Here is a 23,042-nt window from a genome sequence, read left to right as displayed (position 1 = left end):
CATTAGGCGTGTAATAAGGAGGCTATTTTGCGGGGATTAGAAACCCTTAGATTTTATGGGTCCTCTGCTTAATTAATATATTAGATTAAATAAGTAATACATTATTTTGTCAAAAGGTGCATCTAATGTTTGTGAAAACTTATCATAGCAATTATTAGAGTGGGCCCAATTTATTGTCACGGAAGCATGAAAATAGGAAGATTCGGAGAAGAGCATTGCTTGTAGGATTGATATGAAAAACTGTAGGCAGAAGGTGTCGTGGACGGGGGTGAGAACTATAACAGGTTGTGGGAGCGGCTTCTGCTAGGAAGTATGCTTGCAGCTAAACATTTAAAGTTCGGCATAGTGCAGACAGCGGGCTCAATTTGCAGAATTACCTTAAGCAAGATGGTCGCACAGTGCATTCTGCACTGTAGGAGTATTCGGCAGAGGAGGAATTCGGCATAGCAATATTCCACACGCTATTTTCTGGCACTGTAGCAAGAGTTATTGTGAAGAAACTTCAGTGAAACAGAAGTTAGGAGGAAGAAGTGTTGGATGCAAATAGAAGATCAAATAATAGTACATATTTGAGTAAGTAAACATGTAATAACATTTATCAAGATTAGCAAATTATTGTTTGAATATATGACAAAGGTAGACTGAATTCTACAACAGGATTTGTAAACAGGAATTTTAGTAAAGCATTCCAGTTAAAGGAGAATACTATAGAAGTAGAAAAAAAGAAGATTAGAAGAAAGGAGTTAAAGGATTATGATGTTTGTTATTATCTTTTGTGTTACCTATTCAGTAAAGTTTATAAAGATGATAATTTAATCGTATTGTAGGATTTTTCGTATATGCGGAAGCGAGGTTTTAAAGTATAATATAAGTTAATGTTATGAAAAATTTAATTAAGCAATAGATTGTGGAATGTGTGAAATGTAAAAGAAATGATTGTAGGTTACTTACAATCGTAGAAGAGTGCGAAGTAAAGAATTGGAAGAGACACCTCGACAAGGTGTAAGTAATGCCATTTAAATTTTAAAAGGAAATTGTGGTAAATTCTACACATGTATACTTGTATTTAACTGAATTAAACGAAATATGCATTACAAGTTATTTATTTTGCTTAAGGATTTTCATAACCAAGTTTTCAAGTATGAATAACCACTTACTTAAATTCAACATGTGAGTTTAAAATAAGGTTTTGTATGTTCATCAAAATATTTTCCTAATTTTGATAATGTTTTGTAAAGAGATCAATTTCCTTACATATGATATGCATATTCTTTGTATAAATATTTCAACAGAAATCATTATGAAAGCATGCAACAAGTCAATTATGAATATAAATATGTGAAAGTATCTTGAATATCAATTTAAAATAAAATTTGGCTATAAAATGATGTATAACATACAATTGTAGGTGGAGCAAAAGAGTCTCCATATACACTGTATTGTAAGAGAGGCAAAAGGGGCCCTAGAGATATGATAGCTGCATAGCAGGTGGAGCAAAACCTAAAGAGGCAAAAAAGACCTCTATGTAATTCAATGGTGATAATGTCAGATTTACCTGAGTTCCATTGAATATTTTTATGAAAGGATAGCCAAATCTTTTAATGATTAAAATTAATATTCAATATCGATTTAAGAGAAAGTAAAGGTTACTGCCAAGTGGGATTTTAAGATGATTTTTCAAATTTGTTTAACTTTTATTTATGTTTTCAATGTTATGAATTTTATAATCATGCAAGTCAAATTCTATTTAAATTTGCATAACTTATTGAGTCTTATAGCTTACCAGTACACTTATTACTAGTTGTTCTTACAGGAAAGGAAAGAAAAAGATCATTACAGATTAATTTGTAAGTTATGTTATCTTTTATGCTAATGTTTAATTATGTTTGCAAGTTTACAACTGAGGTATGTAGACAATGAATTAATATATCATTTGGGATTTTTTTTTTGCTCTGTGATTATGTTTTTTATGATATTTAAAATTATTAGATGCTTCCGTAGTACATGAAATGTGATTGGATATTTTAGATCAATTTCCAAATAAATGAAAAGTATCTTATCATTGATTGATGAAAAATATTATACTTATGTTAGTAATACTCTCAGTACTATTAAGAGATATTGTGGGGTGTTACAGGGCGCCTCGAGGTGCGCCTTGAATCAAAGCGGTGGTCGGGCGAACTAAGGCTTAAGCCTCGAACGTTCGGGCAAGGCTTACGCCTTTTTCTATGGAGGCATACATCTCAAGGTGTGAGGCGCCGAGGCGCATCGAGGTAGCGCCTCGAAAGGGAGAAAGTTATCTTCACAGCCAGCGAGCTCCCGTTGTTTCTTCTGATCAAAATGTCGAAACTTACTATCCAATAGGAAGGGAAAGTCGTTGAAGGAGCTAAGTCGAACAGCCACGAAGGAGGCAAAGAAGCCATGCGTGCAATCTCTACACCTCTTGTGAAGCAACGAAGCCGAACAGCAAGGACGAAAAGAGAAGACGAAAGGCAAACCCTAGACGCGGCTAAGTTATTATTGATTAACTTAATTAATGTAATTTAAAATATAAATAATTAAGCAAATTAATTAAATAATAATTAGTATAATTAGTGCATAAATTAATTATCTAATTTAATTTAATTGACTAATTAGTAATATAATTATTAATTAAATAATAATATAATTAGCCTAATTAATATAAATTAAAATATAAATTATAAAATATATAACTAATGGTATTAATAATAATTACTGAGTAATTTGTACTTAACATGATTTATCATTTGACATACCAATTAATTTTCATGATTTAACCCTTTCAGGATTTATCAAATTCGGATTTACAGGATTTACTAAATCCCACTAAAGTTTATCAAATCATGCTCAATTTATTCTAATAAATTACATATTATGAAAAGTTTTTTTTCTTTTCAGATATAAACATCAACGATATTCTTTTAATCAAACAAATATTCAGTATAATTTTATACATAAACCCTCATGAAAATAATTGTTTTCTTCCTTTTCTTAGAACAAATCATCAAGTTCATAATTGATTTAATATTTTATCATTTTTTATCATTATTTATAATTTTACATTAGCTTATTTTTACCGTTTTAAGGCTTACGCCTCGAGGATTATGCCGCGCCTCGCTTAGACAAAACGCTTCGATTCTCGATTTTGCCTTTTAAAACATTGATCGCAGCACAAGAATGCACTAACAAAAGTTAAGAATATAAGTAAATTTATTTACAACTACTCTTGAGTTTTGACACTTATAAGAAAATTTTCAAAGAAAAAAAATATTTAAGTCTGCAGCAACCAGATTTGTCACTACCATGTTGGACGCAAAACAACTTTTAGAGGCTGTGTTCACCTCAACACAGTGGTTGAGTTGTTTTTAGGTAAGAAAATCTAAGGCGAAAGAAGTGAGAAATTTTAAATGATAAATTTTGGCAAAGTGTGATATATGATATTACAACTATTAGGCCATTGGTACAAGTTTTGAAGATGGTGATGCAAAGAAGAAGATTGCTATGAGTTTTATATATAATGCTATGAATAAAATAATCTGGCTGACAAGCCCATAAATTGGCAACTCTATAGAAAATTATTAGACATCCTTTGATTGGTGTTTACATTCCAAATACATGGCATTTGATAAAAATGACTATAATAACACAATGAATAACTAGTAAATCATATTGGGGTAAAATGGTATCCAACATGATTGCATGTGTAAGAAATTAATTGATACTACATTAGTGACACTACATTAGTGACAGTTTGACTTGCACATTAGTAATATCATCATATTAAAACTAGGTGTAGGAATAATGGCATATGACTATTAAATTAATACATCGATGATCTATTATTATACAGCTACTCTTATTTCTATTATTGCTTATGATATGTGCTACATTTGCATGTCATTTATGGTTTAATAGATAGAATTATTTATTGGGTTTGAATTCTCAAACTCACTCATTGTTTTTGATGTGTTACGTTTGCATGTCATTTATGCTTTAATATAGAATTACTTATTGGCCTTGAATTCTCAAACTCACTCATTGTTACCTCTTCTCATAGCAAGTCTTATCGAAGTGTTAGAAGGACCATCATCATAGGAGTATATCTACCAGATATAAAAGGTGGCATTTTTTTTATTTCATAATAGATCACTCATATGTTTCTTTTTGAGGATTAGATAGTTCTATTTTTGTAGTTGTTTTTTTTTTTTTTCACATCCCTTTTTGTATGTAACAATTTCTATTTTATTGATATTTTGTCATTCGAATTTATAGTAATGGAATGAAAGTTCAAGTTCTCTTCCATTGTTTACTTTGTATGTTCTATTTTTATTACTTATATATGCAATTTTCTTTTTGTAAACATAGGTCTTCGTATCATTCATCACGTTCCTTGTTACCGGAGAGTAACGCCTTCCATTCTCAGGATGCCACAAAATAATTAACAGTTAATAATACTTTTAACTAAAAAAAAAATCCTTCTTCGGAAAAAAAAATCTTTTTTACCAATGAAAGTATACATGAAGAGGTATGTGGAAAAATAAGACAGATCTTTTATCACTTTTTTTAATAAAATTTAAGATTATCTTATTAGAAAAAATCTAACTACAATCCTTCTGTTAATTTAAAAAGCATTATGGAAAAGCTACATTCACAACCTGAATCAGAAAACCTCTCCATCTCCATATCCGTATAGAGCATGTGCCTTCATTTTGATAGAGACTTTTATATGCCAAAAGCCGATACCACTGTCACAAAATAAGCTACAAACTTACAAATTTGCACAAATAAAGTTGATAAGAAAGAAAGAACAATTTCAACAATGTATTGAAATGATCAAGCAAACAATCGAAATAACATAAGCTTGACTACTGATAGAAATATGTAAGTCTATTCTCATCGGAATCAGTGCATCAAGCAATGATTACAATATAATTTATTTATTTAAGTTAGTTTATTTTATGTTATTTTGTAAGTTTAGTATGGAATGTGTCTAATTATTTTATATAGCTATGATTACAATCCAATCCTTTCAAAACATTACTCTAAAATCACTCTACAACGCCACAAAATCTAATAAATGGATTAAATTCATACCCCTAAATTTTCCTCAACGACAATACAAAATAAACCAAAGCTAACTTTAAGATCCAAAATTGTAATAACAGTATAAATATTATTTGATTTAATTTATTTCTCAAAGTTTTATATAGAATAATCTAGATTAAATGAAATTTATATATCAAAATAAATAACACTGGATTATGAAAATGCCTCAAAATCTTGCTCCTAACAAGCATGTCCTTATCAACTCTACTCCACAAGGCATTTTCCTTTTCCTAAAATATTAGTTTAGTATCAAAGTGAGCACAATAAATTTCTTTCACATTCATATCAATATCAATAAAAATACTAATAACAAATTATTCAAATGTTTAGTTAATCAATAAATTATGAACTAAATACTAATGGAAAAGAAATTTCTTATAATTATCAGAATGTACTTAATTTCACATCAATTATACTTTTTCACATGAATTTCACAAGTGCCAAAAATGTCAGATGATACTTGCTACAGAATATAACATGCACTTAAATCGTTTTTATTCATAAAAAAGTATTCGGAGATTTCAAAGTTATAAAAATATCATTTATACTTAATTTATAAAGTTCTCAAGAAAATATGCAATGCATAAAAGTGATGCAAATATCTGGATGCATACTTATAACTCCACTTCCACTTATAACTCTATTTCAACCTCACACATCCGTATTCAACAAATGGGCCTAAAATCTCTCCCAGATTCACACAAGGTAGATGGAGCCATAACATAATATATAAAGTATTTATATCATTTCAAAGAGTACAGTTTGTTGACCCGTAAAAAAAAAATAATAATAAAATAAAAATACCTTACCTGCTCTGTCATCTCGCACGTCGTCGCCATGCCACGCATCATTTCTCCCCATGTCGCGCGCACGATTCATTGGGGTCGTTAAAAGGCCGAAGAGACGAGGCCTTCGGCCCCTCTCCGCTCTCGCACGATCCCGCCCTTCTCCCGACCTCCCTCTGATCTCTCCTCTCTCGATCGCTCTCCCTCTGTCGCTCTCGCTCTTTCTCCTCCCAGGCGGATCAGATGTTACAACAATTTGATCGGAAGCCACGATCGAAGCTCCACTCGCTGCGAAGGCAAACCCATGCTGCTACTATATGCCAGATAACACGTATTTATACGTATCTGATTGACGACTAGCCTTAAACGAAAGTTCTCTCTCGTGATCGGGAGAGGTAATTAACTATAGAGGCTTGCGCCTATAGGAAACCATAACTCGGATCATAAAGTCCTCACAAAATAAGGGAGAAATCTCTGGGTAGTGTCTTATCTATAAACCCATCTGTCTTCCAAAATTTACCTCGAAACTTAATTCCGTTAAAACTCCCTCGCAAAAGATAAAGCAACAAACAGTGCGGGCGGAGGCCGGGGCCAAATTTTCGGAGCCTACACACTTGTAATATTTTAGAGAACATAATATCTTCAATGTCATATCATGAATTATGTAAATTTAAATAAAATGAGTAATTATGACTTTAAACATGAGCATGATAAATTATAAGCTACCATAATTATTAGAGGATAAAATTTTATGTGGAACCTTAAATACTTAACATTTTTCCAATTCTAATTTTAGAAAAATATTCAGAGTAACATTTTATGATTTTTAGAGTACTACCAGGCTATTAAAAATGTCTTATTTATTCAATATGCATAAAAATCACCAAAAAGAAAACAAATCAATAAAAGTTCAACATTTTATAGTCAAAATACAAGGATTAAAGTAGACTACGATATGAAAAAAGTTACACGATGAAAACATCATAAAAATGTTTAGAAGTTTACCTCATGCTTGATAATTTTCCTAATTGGCCCGACGGACGAATCACAAGCTACTGCCTCCAAATTTCCCTCATCTCTTTCTCTTTCCTCCTCTCCTTTATCCTCTCCTCTTCTCTAACAACTTAGGGAATGTTGACAAATATTTTCGCACCGACTCGACCCCGATCGAGCCCGACTAGGCTCGATCGCGCTCGATCGACTCGATCGATCGACGTTGAGAGGAAATCGACTCAAATTAGACTCCAATTTAATTAAATTAAATCAATTTAATTAAATTAAAATTAAATCAAATCAAATCAAACCTCGTCGAGTGTCGTCGAACCCAATTCGACGCTATTCGACATCGATCGGAGTTCAATTTTGCAAAATTGACTCAATTGAACAAAATCGGACCCAAATCGACTCAAATCGATTCGGGTCGAGCCCAATTCGGAGCCAATTTCAGCCCCAATTGATTGATTTGGGCTCAATCAACTTCCCAAATCAGAAAATTGAAACCTAGGGCTGAGATTTTATCTCATTTCTCACCCAAAATTTGGGTCCAATGTACTCAAGCACATTTCACCTCGTTTCAAGCAACGAGGAAGCCAGATTGGGTATTATAGGCGGTGGACCTGCTCCATCGTGTTGTCCGTCCGAACCCGTCCCGAAACAAGAGCAGGAGAGGGAGTGGGGAGCGGCATTCGGCTCCCCTGCTGCTGTTCGTTCGTTCCCTGTCCCGACACAGAGAGAGCGAGTGAGAGAGAAGAGGCGGAGAGCTCCCTTTGTGCGACTCCACCAAGCGGAACCCCACTTCATGCCGAAGCCCCTGTTCGCACTCCTTGCGTTCGGAAGCCCCGTCCGGCCTCCCTCTCGCGTGCGACGGCCTCGTCCGAGCTCATCCAGAGCCTCGGCCAAGCCTGCTAGGGGATCCGGATCCTTCTTTCGCCTGACCTGGGTGACCTGACCGCTTCGACTCCGCCTGGATCGACACGAGGAAGGCTCTATATTCACTGCAGTGGTTTCTCCTCCTCCTCCTTTCAACTCCGGCGACTTTGAGGCGTCGAAAAAGCTGTTGGAGACTTCCTAACAGCAAACAAAGGTTCCTAAATCTCCCAAACAGCGATTTGGGGCCTTCAAATCGCTTTGGACAGCAGCGGCGAGTTCCGGAGCAGCTTGGACAGCGACCTTGGAGCTTGGAGCGACTTTGGAGCTTGGATAAAGCTTGGAACTTGGATAGGAGCGCATGGACAACCTGGGGAAGGTATACCACTAAAACTTAGGCGAAACCTTAAGGCTCCCAAGGCTAATTGCAATGTGGTTGACGATCCAAAGCCTTAGGTCCTTTGAAACTTTAATTTTGGGTCCCCAAAAACCTTTATGTTGGCTGTCCACTTCGCAAAGGCTATGGAAATTAGGCGATTTCTATTAGTTGACTCTTATGTAAGAGTTCGGAGAGAATTTTGACACGCGTAGAGGCGTCGGGTTGTTATCCGACATCTCTCAAATGTATGCTATGCATCATATTAAGCTTAACACCTTCGCCTATATCCAAACTTTAGGGCATGTTACTTTTCGTAGCCAAATTGGGTGGATAGCTCACATCTTTTCCCAAATCTCATATTGTGTACATGGACTTATTCAACATTAGTGTCATGACGGAATAGACATATGATTTAGGAATTTTGTGGAGCTTGTAGGGTTGTCATAAGCCTTGCAATATATCCAAAATATTTGTGATGAATTATTGTAGGATCTAGTGTGAGTCTCAAAGATTCACTACGAAAATCCTAGAGCAAGTGTGTTCGATCAAACTCGCCTTTGGATGCGTTGTATGGTTTGTGATAGAAAAGTTGATGGCTAATCATTTTTGTTACGCAAATATTCCAAGGTTTGGAAACTCATTTTAATGCTTTTAATGGGCCAAATCACGCCAAAAGTGATTTGATCCCTTAAAGGCTTTAAGATACATGTTTCCATACTAAATCATGATTCAAGCCATATGTTATTTATTCCTTGCTTAAATTAGTGAATGTATTAACTTGCAAATTTTCATAAATGTGCTTACTTAATCCTAAGTGTTGGTGAGATTGATTTGGAGCATTTCATGGACTTCAAAAGCCCATGATCAATGCTCCATCATACTAAGGGATTATTTAAGCTCATTTCTCTTAATTTGCAAGATAATGTGGCCAAATACAAGCTCTCAATTTTCCAAATCATATTAGGTACGATTTAGAGAAAACCACTTTCTTGTAGAGCTTTGATAGTGTTATAGGTTGTCTTCCAAACCTCCTAGGGAATCAATCTCTCCCCTCCAAATGAATCCAAACATTCATTCGAATTGTATGAATCTCTCTTTTCATATGTGATGAGTTGGAACCTCCCAAAATTCCATAATATCGCAACATGAAAATCTTGGACCTTAGAATCCAATTCTAGGTTCATACACCCCTTCACTCAAACTAAATTAAGTGAGTGAACAAATCGATTTGAACACCAAATGTTCAAGGGATCTTTTCCAATCTTGCGACCTCTAGGTCGCATCTCATATTTTTTGTCTTGTCTAACATCCAAAAGTTGTAGGAGACCAACCCATTCTCTTAAGACTCAAAATTAAGAGAATGTTCACCTCTCTTTGTTCCTTCTAAACGTCACATGTTTAAGGAACTTCTCCAAACTTAGGACCAAATCCTAAGTTTACTTCTTTCATTTGTTAAGACACAAAATTATCAAGTGAACGATCTCCTCTTACATGATATCACCCTTGAGTTTGAGACCAAATTCCAAACTCTCCATCTCATTTGTTGGAACCCTAAAGCTAGCAAATGAATAGTCCTTTTCCCTTCCTCATGTACATGTCCTTTACACTTAATAGTTGGGACGTTCTCTAAGTCCCAATTATTATGGTGCATGAATCAAGGTTTTAGGAAAACAAATCCTAAGCCTCTCTCCCATTTCCATTTGCTAACAACACAAAGTTAGCAATAAACGTTTTCCCTTCATAAATGATGATTTGGAATTCTCTAAAATCCAACTATCATTATATGAAAATCTTGTAGCTTAGAGCCAAAAATCTAAAGTTTTCCTTTCTTTCGTTTTGAGACTAAGATCAAATGAAAGAATTTCTTTTTAGGCTTAGAGATTCCAAAATCTAGCCTATTTCATTTGCCTAACCTATATGGGTAGATGACCCCCTTAATTTGTAGTCCAAAAACTACAAATTACATCTTCTTATGCGATGTTATTTGGAGCACCCCAAGGCTTCAAATACCTCATTGCATGTCTCCTAGTCTATCTTAGGAGCTATCACCCACCTTCATCATGTGTTGTGTTATGGATTTCTCTAGATCCTAAAATACATCATGCCTTAAACTCTTGAGCTTAGGAGTAAACTTTAAGTTTCTCCCATTTGTTAGAACACAAGAAACCAAACATATCTTTTCTCATGCAAGATATTTTAAGGCTCCTCAAGCCTTAAACATATCTTTGTATAAATCCTTTAACTCTAGGATCAATCCTAGGTTATTTCCTCTTCTTTGTTCGTTGAAATGCAAAAATCAACAAACAAATGCAACTTCTCCCCCCATGTATAATAGTTTGAAGCTTTTCCTAAACTTCTACTTACCGTCACATGGGATCGTTGAACTTAGAACCAAATTCTAGTCTTTCTCTCAATTTGTTCGAATCTAAGTTCAACAATTGAACACCCCGCTTAGGCTTAGAATCTAAAGCCTAGCCTTTCCTCATCTTGTGAGGTGTATCTTGTAAGTCCCTCTTTGCACTCGTTAGATCTAGGTTCGAGCACTACCTATCGGTAGTCCTCACCTTAGTCTTAGGGTCCGAGGCATGGGTTGATTCCAAATCACCCTATAAGCCCTCATCTTTCGGGCAATTCCTCCAACAAGTATTGTTGGAATGTAAGCCCCAACATTCTAATAAAAATGTCAACTTAAACAAAAAATTAGGTTGTTAAAATGTAAAGCCCAACATAGGATAGTTTGGGCACCTCTGAGTTTCCTCTCAGAATCAAGTGCCCCTACTTCATCTCCTTTGGCTTTCATTCCCAAAATCCAATCCTTAGTTGCTCAAACCTCTTCTTTGAAATTCTAAAGGACCAAAACCCTTTAATCAAGACTTTCATGGATTTTAAAACAACAAAAATCAAACTTTAACCAATATTTAAATGACTTCCAAAACAAGAAAACCACTAGTTTAATCAAAAGTTTTCCTAAATCAAGCTTGGGATGTAATTAACCATAGGGGCTTGCCCCTATGAGATGTCTGTACCCCAGAAATAAATAAACCCCACTCAACCAAACATTGAGTGGGGGAATCTCTGTTAAATAATTGTAAATTTTGTTATTGAGTCCATAAGGAAATGATATTTTTATCCTTCGGGGTAATATATCATCATTCTTATGCCGTACTTGATGATAAAATATGCAATCCGTTTGAGGATACAAAAATTCTCCAACAGGGAATGTTGGGGGGAAATGAAATGGATTTAGATAGTTATATAGAGAAATAACATTTTTTGGTCTAACATCATGACGCCCACTCTCTCACCCCGAATATTCCAAATGCTCCCAGATTTCTCAAACTCAAAAGCTGAGCGTCGCAGCACTCTCCTAAATTCCCTCCCAAACAAAAAAAACAAGGTCACACCGCCACCTCTCCCAACGTCACAACGCTCCAAGGAGCATTTGGCTACTTATGATTTTCTCTTTCCAATTCCCATTCCTATCCTATTTGAGGATAGTTATGCTATACAAAATGTAAAACCCGAAAATGCTATTTTAGACCTCGCACGCTTTTCAAAACGCCGCGACGAATTTTAAGTAAAAATTTTGAAGTTGTCGGATTTCGACGGGAATAATTTTATAAAATAGAGCGTAAAATTCTGATTGTTTTGATGTATAGAACCCATATCGGATTTTGAGTATTTTGAGAGTTAAAATTTTTGGAAAGTTCTAAATGAAAATTTTGCCCTTAATGCTTTTTGATTAGAAGAGAGTTTAAGTGAGGGTAAAATAGACTTTTTGGCAATCCTCATTTCTCCCTTAATAGGCAAATCGAGCACTCCTCCCCCATTCGCACGAACCGAGCGGAACTCCTAGGGGCGAACGGCTCAGGCTCTTCGGGCGGCGGCTCCAGCGACCTTTTCCAGCGAAAAATTTTGGGGAAATTGAAGAGAAAGTCAAGGGAAGGAAAAGGTATGTATTAGAACTATGATTTTCCCTCTCTTACTCAAGATTTTTGGATGAGAAGATTTTTAGGGTTTTAAGAAAACTTGAGTTTTCATTAAGGTTCCTTTGAGAAAAGTTTAGGGAAGGGTTAGGGGAACTTTTTAAACCCAAATGTGAAGTGTTTTTTTGAAAAATATGAAATTTTGGAAATTAGGGTTTTGCTCAAAAATTGTTTCTTTGGAAATGTCTTCACAAATGAGGTTTCAATTAACCTAAGAAAACTTCTAATTGAAAAATATTGAATGAATGACGAAAATTTTGAGTTTAGGAATTTAGGGTTTTTCCTTAATTAAGGAATTTTTGATCTCTATGATTTTCATTAGTTGTTGGGAGGATTTTAGAGGCAAATACATGGGTTTTGCTTGAAAAACTATATTTTCTAATTTTTTATTTCATTAATTCCGAAAATTGATTTTATTTTAATTATGTTTTGTGGGTAGGAAAATGTGTTGTATGCTTAAAACCTAAGGAATTGGACTAAACCATAATTGAGAGAGAATGTGTTTGAGAGATATCATGATTTGGTGTGGAGGACTTGAATTGGAACATAAACAAGACATTAGAAAGAACCCTTTTATTACTTTAGAATTAGGGCTTAGGATATTATATAGGGATTAGTCACTTATGTTTTTCTTTGTATGTCTCTTGTAGATATAAATCGTGTGGAGGGAAAGAGTTTGATCGGACAAAGAAAGAGGTGCACAGATTGAGGTAGGTGGAATGGATGTTTTTATAAATTTTACACAAATTTTCTTTCCTTCAAATTACATTGAAATGACAAATTCCTTTATGCTCATTATGAAACTCTTATGGCTCATATTCCCTTATAAGTTTATGGACACTTGAAGCAAATGCAAAGGTTCTCTATACGCAAATGTACAATTCATGAATGGATCCAATGCTCATTTCTCTAGTCTTACTATACATGACTTTCTTCTTTACATGCAAAAGTGCACATAAACATAACAAGCATGAATATCTCTAAGGAAACATACACTTGGTTAGTTTATGAATGATTTACATAAATCATCTCTTATGGTTATATAAATAATAAGTGTATGTACATGTTAACGCGGGAGTATCACATGGTAAAGGAGGCTCTTATGAGCCAAGGTAAAGGAGGCTCTTATGAGCCATGATAAAGGATGGTTCCTATGAACCAATGGTAAAGAAAATAGCCAAATTTTATGTACCTGATCAATACAAATGATACTCCTGAGACGGGTGTTATATTTACATATTAAACTATTATGAACATTTCATATTCATGTTATGCATTTGAGACTATCATGTGAGGCAAAATATTAAAGGAAAAATGAAAATATTATGAAGGAAAAAGCACTTGAAAGTTGAGGTAAAGGTATGCATTTCCTCAAAGCAATATTTCTTTATGTTGATGTTTCTTTTGTTATAACATTCAAGCATGATTTAGATTTCTTTTATTGGCTCTAAATTCATTTGAATTTCATTCGCACCTATTGAGTTTATGACTCACCCTCGTGTGGGAACACCTTTCAGGAGGATCTAGGAAAGGATAGATGTCAGACCAACCACTGCGCACTTACCGTCGTAGGGAGACGACAGGCGGCAGGTTCTTTTGAGTTTTGATATTTTGTATAAAAGGTTTAGAAATGATAAGTAAGAAAAATAATTTTTGGATCCCCTTTTGTATTTTGTAAACTTAATGTAGAATCCTTATATTGGTGCTTTGAAATGAGGAAATGAAAAGTGTTTTTATTGGAAGATTCTTTAGTGACTCTTTCAGTTTATTTGGTACTTATTTGGAGATATGTTAATTGTTTATTGTGAAGTTTCTTTTATCTTCATCCTGTCCGACCCTGTTCCCGCCTCGTAATTGCGAGCTAACCGGGCCGGGTCGTGACAAAGAGTGGTATCAAAGCAAAGGATTTGGGAATATTGATTTTATGAAAGAGCCAATAGGATGATCCTATAGGTTAGAGTAGGTATAAGGTGCTTGTGCTATTTATTGCTTAGATTGCTTTGTTAATTTATGTCTCAGGGCTGAGGAACCTGAATCTAATGGCACTGATGGCAACACTGGTGAGGTCAGAAGGAAATTGCCATCAGTAGTGGAGCCTCAAGGCAGTAGCATTAATGCTACTTTGGATTCTTTCACTCAAATGATGGCGGCTATGACACATATGATAATGAATACTCAGACTCAAGCAGGAGGCAGTGGAAGCATTGTGATGGATAAGAATTTAAAATTATTCCAAGATATCAAGCCACCATCATTTGTGGGAGGTGGAGCTATAGAGGCGGAGGATTGGTTAATGAAGGTTGAGAAGATTTTGGAGGGAATGCTATGCCCTCAGGATAGAAGGGTAGCCTTAGCTGCTTATGCCTTCAATAGGGAAGCAGAAAGATGATGGAGAAGTCAGTTGGAAGAAACTTTTGGTGGAAGACCTAGCAGCCAAATAACATTGGAGAAGTTTTTCAAGGTGTTTAAAGATTGGTATGTACCAATGACTGCTAGGAGGTCAATGCAAGACAAATTTAGTAGACTGGTGCAGGGTGACAGGACCATTACAGAGTATGAGACTGAATTCACGATGCTTTCTAGGTATGCCTCTCATCTAATTCCTAATGCAATGTCACCGCTTCCTTTGTTGCATGAGGGATAGCATTAGACAGCCATTGGAATATTTGGGTATTGAAGATTACTCTACTTTAGTTGAGAGAGCACGAAAGATTGAGCTGGATTTTCAGAGTACTCAGAGGAGGAGAGACTTCCAGAAGAGGAAGAATGAAGATAGATCAACACCTGTCCAATCTTTTCATTCTGGAAGGCCTATTTGGAAGAAGCCCAAGCCCAACACTTCAGAGAGCAGCACTCCATCTACTATGTGCAATAAGTGTGGGAGGGCTCATAGGGGAGAGTGTCTTTCTGGCACAAACACATGTTTCTGGTGCCCTCAGCCATGGCACATGGCAAAGTCTTGTCCTATCTTGGGACAGAAGTCTACTCCAGAGGCCAGAACAAGTAGTGCTCCTCAGAGGACTGTTGGGAGGCTAAGGATGGTGGAGTCTACTGCATCAACTCCAACTCAAGGCCAAGCTCGGCAACCTGTTCATCCGAGGGTTTATGGTCTATCCCCACAAGAAGCAAAAGACTCTTCTGATGTTATCATAGGTATGGACTTTATTTAATGTCAATGAATTCCTTTATGATTTATGTGTAAGATGAGTTTTATGTTATATTGTTATGTTATATGCATGATATTTAGGAACAATCTTTGTATATAACAAGCCTGTTAAGATGTTGTTTGATACGGGAGCATCACATTCTTTCATTTCGGAGGAGTTTGTTAAGTCTGTTGGTTTGTCTTCTTCAATTATGCTCAAACCTTTATCAGTCTTGATGCCCAATGGGAGTCAGTTAGAAACCAAAAAGGGGTGTCATGTGGAGTTGATTGTAGGTGATAGAAATTTGGGTGCAGATCTTATGTTATTGCCCTTAACGGAATTTGATGTGATCCTAGGTATGGATTGGTTGTCTTGCCACTTTGTGACCATAGACTGTAATAAGAAAGAACTTAAATTTTGTATGCCAGGGGAGAAGCATAACTTCTATGATAATCTCTTCCTTGGTGGCATACAAATTATTGAGGAAGGGTCATGAAGGCTTTCTAGCTTATGTTAAGGAGGAGAAGAAAGAAGAGAGAAGATTAGAGGATATACCTGTCGTGCAAGAGTATCCAGAAGTGTTTGCAGAAGATTTACCTGGCTTGCCTCCAAGCAGGAAGATTGATTTCTCTATCGAACTGGTTAGTGGAGCTGAGCCTGTTATTAAAGCTCCTTACAGAATGACAATAAAAGAATTGAAGGAGTTGAAAGACCAATTACAAGAATTGCTTAGTAAGGGATTCATCAGGCCTAGCACTTCCCCTTGGGACTCCTGTGCTTTTTGTGAAGAAGAATGATGGAAGTTTAAGGCTTTGTATAGACTACAGAGAATTGAACAAGCTGACTATAAAGAATAAATACCCCCTTCCGAGAATTGATGATTTGTTTGATCAGTTGGAGGGTGCCTCTGTGTTTTCCAAGATAGACTTGAGATCAAAATACTATCAACTCAAGATTAGAGAAGAGGACATAGCAAAGACAGCATTCAACACTAGATATAGGCATTTTGAGTTTACAGTGATGCCTTTTGACTTAACAAATGCCCCTGCAGTGTTTATGAATCTCATGAATAGAATCTTTAAGCCTTCTTTAGATCTATTCGTAATTGTATTCATAGATGACATACTTGTTTACTCCCCAGATGAAAGGATGCATGTAAATCATTTAAGGTCAATATTGTATACCTTAAAAGATAATGATTTGTATGCTAAGTTCTCCAAGTGTGAATTTTGGCTGAAGAGTGTGAACTTTTTGGGGCATGTAATCAGTAATGAAGAGATCTCTGTGTATCAGCACAAGGTACAAGATATAGCAGATTGGCCACAACCCACTACTGTGATGGAGATCAGGAGCTTTTTGGGTTTAGCTGGTTACTACAGAAGCTTTGTTGAGGGATTTTCTCGAATAGCTATGCCCTTATCTAGATTGACCCAAAAGGAAGTGAAGTTTGTATGGACAGATCAATGTGAAAAGGCTTTTCAAAAACTGAAACAGTGTTTGATGACTGCTCCAGTGCTTACTATTCCTTCAGCGACGGATGGATTTCAACTTTATAGTGATGCCTCTCACAAAGGGTTGGGTTGTGTATTGATGCAGAACGGAAGGGTCATTGCCTATGCTTCAAGGCAACTGAAAAGTCATGAAAGAAATTATCCAACCCATGACTTGGAGTTAGCTGCAGTGGTTTTTGCTCTGAAGATATGGAGACATTACTTGTATGGGGTTAAGTGTGAAGTATTTACTGATCACCAAAGTTTAAAATACATCTTCATACAGAAAGAGTTAAATTTGAGACAGAGGAGATGGTTGGAGCTTATCAAGAACTATGATTTGGATATTCAATATCATCCAGGCAAAGCAAATGTAGTAGCAGATGCCTTAAGCAGGAAGACTTCTAGTGCTAGTTGGATGATTCCACAGCAATATGAGTTGATCAGAGATTTGGAGAAGTTAGAGATTTCTATAGTCCAGCCCAATAATGCAGAGTTTGTGGCTTTGAATCAGATGATCATTCAATCAACATTGAAGGATAAGATAAGGGAAGCTTTGCCACAAGATGCAGAATTTGAGAAAGTCCTAAATTTGGTGAAGGTTGGTCACGTGGAGGAGTTTGAGCTTGATGAGGATGAGCTACTACGGTATAGAGGCAGAATTTGCATCCCAGATGTTGGAGATTTGAGGAAGGACATTCTTCAAGAAGCTCACTATTCAAGTTATACCATTCACCCAGGTAGTAACAAGATGTACCAAGATTTGAAGGAATACTTTTGGTGGCCCAGGATGAAAAGAAGTGTAGAAGAAATAGTGGCTAAGTGTACAGTTTCCAGATGGTTAAGGTAGAACATCAAAAGCCAGGAGGTTTATTGCATCCTTTACCTATACCGGAATGGAAGTGGGAAGATATAGCCATGGATTTTGTGGTTAGATTGCCTAGATCTAGAACTGGTCATAATGTTATATGGGTGATAATTGATAGGTTGATCAAATCGGCACAATTTTTACCTATCAAGCAATCTGATGTTGTTAGAAGTTGGCAAGTGTTTATGTTAATGAGATTGTTAGACTTCATGGTGTACCAAGATCGATAGCATCAGAAAGAGATGGGAGATTTACCTCTAGATTGTGGAGGAAGGTTCAAGAGGCAATGGACACTAGACTTACTTTCAGTACAGACTTTCACCCTCAAACAGATGGTCAATCAGAGAGGACTATTCAGACCTTAGAGGATTTACTCAAATTATGTGTACTTGATTTTGGTGGCAAATGGGAGACACACATTACACTTATTGAATTTGCTTATAACAATAGTTTCCAAGCAAGTATAGGTATGACACCTTATGAAGCTTTGTATGGAAGGAGGTGTCGAACTCCTTTATGTTGGGCTTGAGACAGGAGAAAGAAAGATCATTGGAGCTCATTTAGTATATGATGCTATTGAAAAGATAAGACTGATTCCTGATAGATTGAAGGTTGTGCAAGATAGACAGAAGAAGTACTATGATGCCAACCATAGATTTGTTGAGTTTGATGTTGGAGAGTTTGTATTCCTCAAGGTTAGTCCTATGAAAGGTGTGAAGAGATTTGGCAAAATTGGAAAACTGAGATCAAGGTATGTTGGCCCTTTTGAGATATCAGAGAGAGTTGGCAGTGTGGCTTACAGATTGATTTTTTCATCTCACATGAGTGGAGTACATAAAGTATTCCACATCTCTTCCTTGAGGAAATACATTGCAGATGAAGCTTAGAAGATCAGTACTGAAGCAATAGATATCCAACCAGATATGACATTTGTAGAAGAATCTGAGAAGATCATAGATTATGATGTTAAGCAGCTTTGAACTAGAGAGATTCCTTATGTCAAAGTTATGTGGAAGCATGGAACTGAGAAAGATGCTACTTGGAAGAAGGAATCAGAGATGAGAGAGAGATACTCTCACCTATTTGACTAAGGTATGATTTCTTAAGCTTGTCTTAAATTTTGAGGACGAAATTTTTATAAGGGAGGGAGAATTGTAAAACCCGAAAATGCTGTTTTAAACCTCGCACGCTTTTCAAAGCGCCGCGACGAATTTTAAGTGAAAATTTTGAAGTTGTTTGATTTCGACTGGAATAATTTTATAAAATAGAGTGTAAAATTCTGATCGTTTTGATGTATAGAACCCATATCAAATTTTGAGAGCTAAAATTTCCAAAAAGTTCTAAATGACAATTTTGCCCTTAATGCTTTTTGATTAGAAGAAAGTTTAAGTGAGTGTAAAATAGACTTTTGGCAATCCTCATTTCTCCCTTAATAGGCAAACTGAGCCCTCCTTCCCCATTCGCACGAACCGAGCAGAACTCCTAGGGGCAGACGGCTCGGGCTCTTCGGGCGACGGCTCCGGCGACCTTTTCCGGCGAGGAATTTTGGAGAAATTGAAGAGGAAGTCAAGGGAAGGAAAAGGTATGTATTAGAACTGATTTTTCCTCTCTTTCTAAAGATTTTTGGATGAGAAGACTTTTAGGGTTTTAGGAAAACTTGAGTTTTCTTTAAGGTTCCTTTGAGAAAAGTTTAGGGAAGGGTTAGGGGAAATTTTTAAACCCTAATGTAAAGTGTTTTCTTGAAAAATATGAAATCTTGGAAATTAGGGTTTTGCTCAAAAATTGTTTCTTTGGAAATGTCTTCACAAATGAGGTTTCTATTAACCTAAGAAAATTTCTAATTGAAAAATATTGAATGAATGACGAAAATTTTGAGTTTAGGAATTTAGGGTTTTTCCCTAATTAAGGAAATTTTTAATGTATAAAAGAGTTTATAATCATGCGTGCAATTTTCATTCATATTTAATAAGATATGGATGAGGAGTCTATAAATAAATATTTTGAGGCATGCATTTAATGTTTAGTGAAGAAAATTTTGAACGTCCAATTTTCCATTTATGTGCAAGTTAGATTTGCGCTTCTTTCTAGTAAGATACAACTGTGACAACTTAAATCTAAAGAAAGTCGTTTGATTGTGCTAACTTGAGGCTTCGAATTCTTTGATAAATTCTTTCATTGACCTAATTTCTTTTGCATATTTTATTATTGCTTGTTAGTGCTCTCAATTTTGTTTAAATTTGACACAGCCAAGGAACTTATTTTGGTCACTAAATTAAAGTTATCGTTGATTTTGCATGATTTGAATTTCTTAATAATTTCTTCGAATTTAATCAATATTACATTATTGTCTGGCTTCAAATTCTCATATTTAGCGTCTACATTTAAATAAGGTAATTTGTTGGCTTGTCTAGTGACTTGTGATATCTAAATTCTTAAGTTTTCTAGTATGATTTACATGCCTCACATCATACTAATTTTATTAAGAAACGGTAATCCTATACCATCCTCCATCAACTATCACATATTATCCTAGACTGTATATGTTTGGGAATTCATCATACCTCCATGGAACAAACAGTCTCAATTGCCGTTGCAACAGTAGGTGATGAGTATCCAAAAGGAGACAAGAATCCTGCATTACGTTCCTTCTCATATTTAATAGCTACATAATGAATTCTCCTCCTAGATATGGTTCCAAAATAAAGGGAAGCTCCAAAAATGGCACCAAATGAAGCTCCATTCCTGCTTTCAGCCATACCCATTTTATCATGAACCCTGTTGAAAAATGAAGCTAGTACTTATACTTTCCTTTTCTTCAATAATATAGTGTTCAATAATGTCATTGGATAATAGTAAATTTGAAGGAAGAAAAAGATCACTAATTCTTTAAGAGTATGTATGAGATTCAGTCAAGAATCTAACTTGAGTATTATTACCAAACAAGCAATGGAATGGAAAAAAAAGGGGTAAATGTTAGAGAAACAATTTAACGTTTGAATTTACAATTTTACTTAAAACTGATAAAATATAGACATATAATTGAATATGGCTAAAAAGTATTCGTACAAAAAAGTCACACATCTTCTACTCTACATACATATGAATCATTTAGTGATTATGAGTAACCACAAATCAGCAATTCTTGCTAAGGGAAAAAAATGAATTGGGAGAGAGATTCAAAAATGTCAACCCAAGAAGTGCCTTGCAAAATTAAAAAATAACAAATTAAGGCAATCAAACAGGGAGCTACATACTCTTGCCAATCATCCCTTCCTGTTCCCTCCAGATATCTCAGATAACCAGCTAAAGCGTTCAAAACAGCATCTGTTCCACCTTTCACTTGAGAACCATTATGAGATGCAAATAACGAATTGGATTTTTTCATTTTATGCACCACGGTCACGTTTGAACTGATTTCCAAAACATTATTAGGGCCTCCAATGAGATCTTCTTTCTTTACAACTTCTTTGTGGTGCTTCTTTTGTAAAATATCTTGAGCTGATATTTTCTTCATGAAAGTCCAACTTTCATTATTCAGATAACTTTTTACATCATCAATTGTTGGTAGATCACCTAGATAAATGAGACATGATACTTTAATGGCCATCATATATCAACTTGGGTAGCACCACATGATAAAACTACAGATAATAAACAAAACAAGTTAACTAGTACCTATCTCTTCTTTCCGTGTACGAATATGCAATGCAGAGAAATATGACAATCGAGGTCCAAAATTTACCTCTTTCCAATCCGATGTTTAATATGGGTAAGGTAGGGGCAGCAGTTGGATTCGACACTGGCAATTTCAACTTTAGAAAGGTATTGTATGATGCAGGCATCCCCTTCATGTCCTAAAAAATTGAATTCATGTGATGTAGATGCTTCTTAAACAACTGCAAAAGATGTTAATGTATATAAATGGGGGACATATTCTACCTTGAAATCATAAAACGGAGCCCTCCATAGCCTGATCTTTGAACTTCCCCATGGAAACAATGTAGTTGATAAGCGAGATTCAACAATACTGATCACCCTACGAGTATTGTAGTCTACATCCTCCTCTGTGAAAACTTGGGCAGCTTTAACCTACTCCAAATAAGTAGAACTTAAACCAATGTTTGAATGATTGAAATCGTGAATACAAATTCAAAATTGACGGAATGAAAGAGCTAAGGAAAATCCACCAACCTCATTGACAATTTTCATTATAACATCTTCAGAACTTCCAAAGCCAATAAAGAGGTCTGATCCCTGATCCTTTAGCAGCTTCTTTAGATCTTCCAAAGCAAAGAGAAGGAGATCAAGCATCTCATCTGACAACCCTATAGAAAAATATTAACAAATTAGAAGAAAACATACAAGATGTAACTAGAACAAACTCCATTTTAATGAGATAAAAGCTTCCTAGCCCATGAAAAAAAAAATGACAAATTTTTAAAATAAACATGGTTACAAGTTGCTAACGTAAAAAAGAAATTATAAAAAAAATTATTTTAAAGTAATGAAAGTTATTTGCTCAGGCAACGAGTGGCTCTAATGTGGCGCGAGACTTGAATATATCAAAATGTCATCAATGAAAATAATCATAAACTGATCTATATAACCCTTGAAAACCCAATTCATCATGTCCATGAAAATAGCATGAGCCTTTCTCAACCCAAAAAGCATGACGACAAACTCAAAATGACCATATCTATCCCAAAAGATGTCTTACTTATCTCTGCTTCTTTAACCATCACTTGATGATACTCTGATCTCAAATCAATTCTAGAAAATACTCTGGAAATTGCTAACTGATTAAACAAGTCATATATGCAAAGTAGTTGATATTTGTTCTTGATAGTCACTTTATTCAACTCTTTGTAGTCAATTCACATTCGTATGGATCCATCTTTCTTATTAACAAAAAAAATATAGGTTCACTCCAGGGTGAATTACTAGCCCTCCCTTATCCATCAATTCCTATAACTAAGCATTCAACTCTTACAATTACTTTGGAGCCATTCTATAATGAGATTTGTATATTGTTGATGTTCATGGTTGTAAGTCTATCCCAAATTCAACTTCCCTTTCAGGTGGTAATCCAGGTAATTCTTTAGGAAATACAAATCAAAATTTTGAAACAATTATAACATTTTGTAATGTCTAAACATCTTTATTGAACACCTCTATTTTGACTATGAACACCAACTCACCCTTTAGATATTTACTCATCTTTACTATACTAATAAGAAAGGATATTGCATTCTTCTCATAAGGAAAATAAGAAGTCTTCTAATTTGGAAAATTTAACTTTATCATTTTCTTCGAACATTTAATTGTAGCAAAATATTTAAATAATCAATCCATTCTCAAAATGATATCAAAAGTTTTAATAGGCATTAAAATCAGT

The 23,042-nt window shown here is 35.2% G+C and overlaps 1 protein-coding gene across 4 annotated transcripts in view; it reads right to left on the bottom strand.

Annotated features, from left to right (window-relative positions):
- The window catches only part of LOC110113872, a 58,987-nt gene extending 36,993 nt beyond the window's left edge, over positions 1-21,994 (bottom strand). For 2 of the 4 annotated variants that reach the window (XM_020846584.2, XM_028697719.1), the window contains exons 1-6: positions 21,839-21,993; positions 21,587-21,736; positions 21,390-21,501; positions 20,902-21,220; positions 20,209-20,422; positions 4,677-4,766 (exon numbers count right to left, since the gene is read on the bottom strand). In XM_020846584.2, the coding sequence (XP_020702243.2) occupies positions 4,677-4,766; positions 20,209-20,422; positions 20,902-21,220; positions 21,390-21,501; positions 21,587-21,736; positions 21,839-21,958 (1,005 nt within the window). In that variant the 5' untranslated portion in view covers positions 21,959-21,993. Of the gene's footprint in view, positions 1-4,676; positions 4,767-20,208; positions 20,423-20,901; positions 21,221-21,389; positions 21,502-21,586; positions 21,737-21,838 lie in introns of all 4 variants that reach the window. The other 2 variants (XM_028697718.1, XM_028697717.1) reach the window with 2 other exon arrangements.
- Positions 21,995-23,042: the final 1,048 nt, after the last annotated feature.

Source organism: Dendrobium catenatum, unplaced genomic scaffold (assembly GCF_001605985.2).
Source record: "Dendrobium catenatum unplaced genomic scaffold, ASM160598v2 fragScaff_scaffold_992, whole genome shotgun sequence".
Lineage (NCBI taxonomy): Eukaryota > Viridiplantae > Streptophyta > Magnoliopsida > Asparagales > Orchidaceae > Dendrobium > Dendrobium catenatum.
The sequence above is the reverse complement of the archived record's forward strand: the minus strand, read 5'-3'. Positions and strand labels throughout refer to the sequence as shown.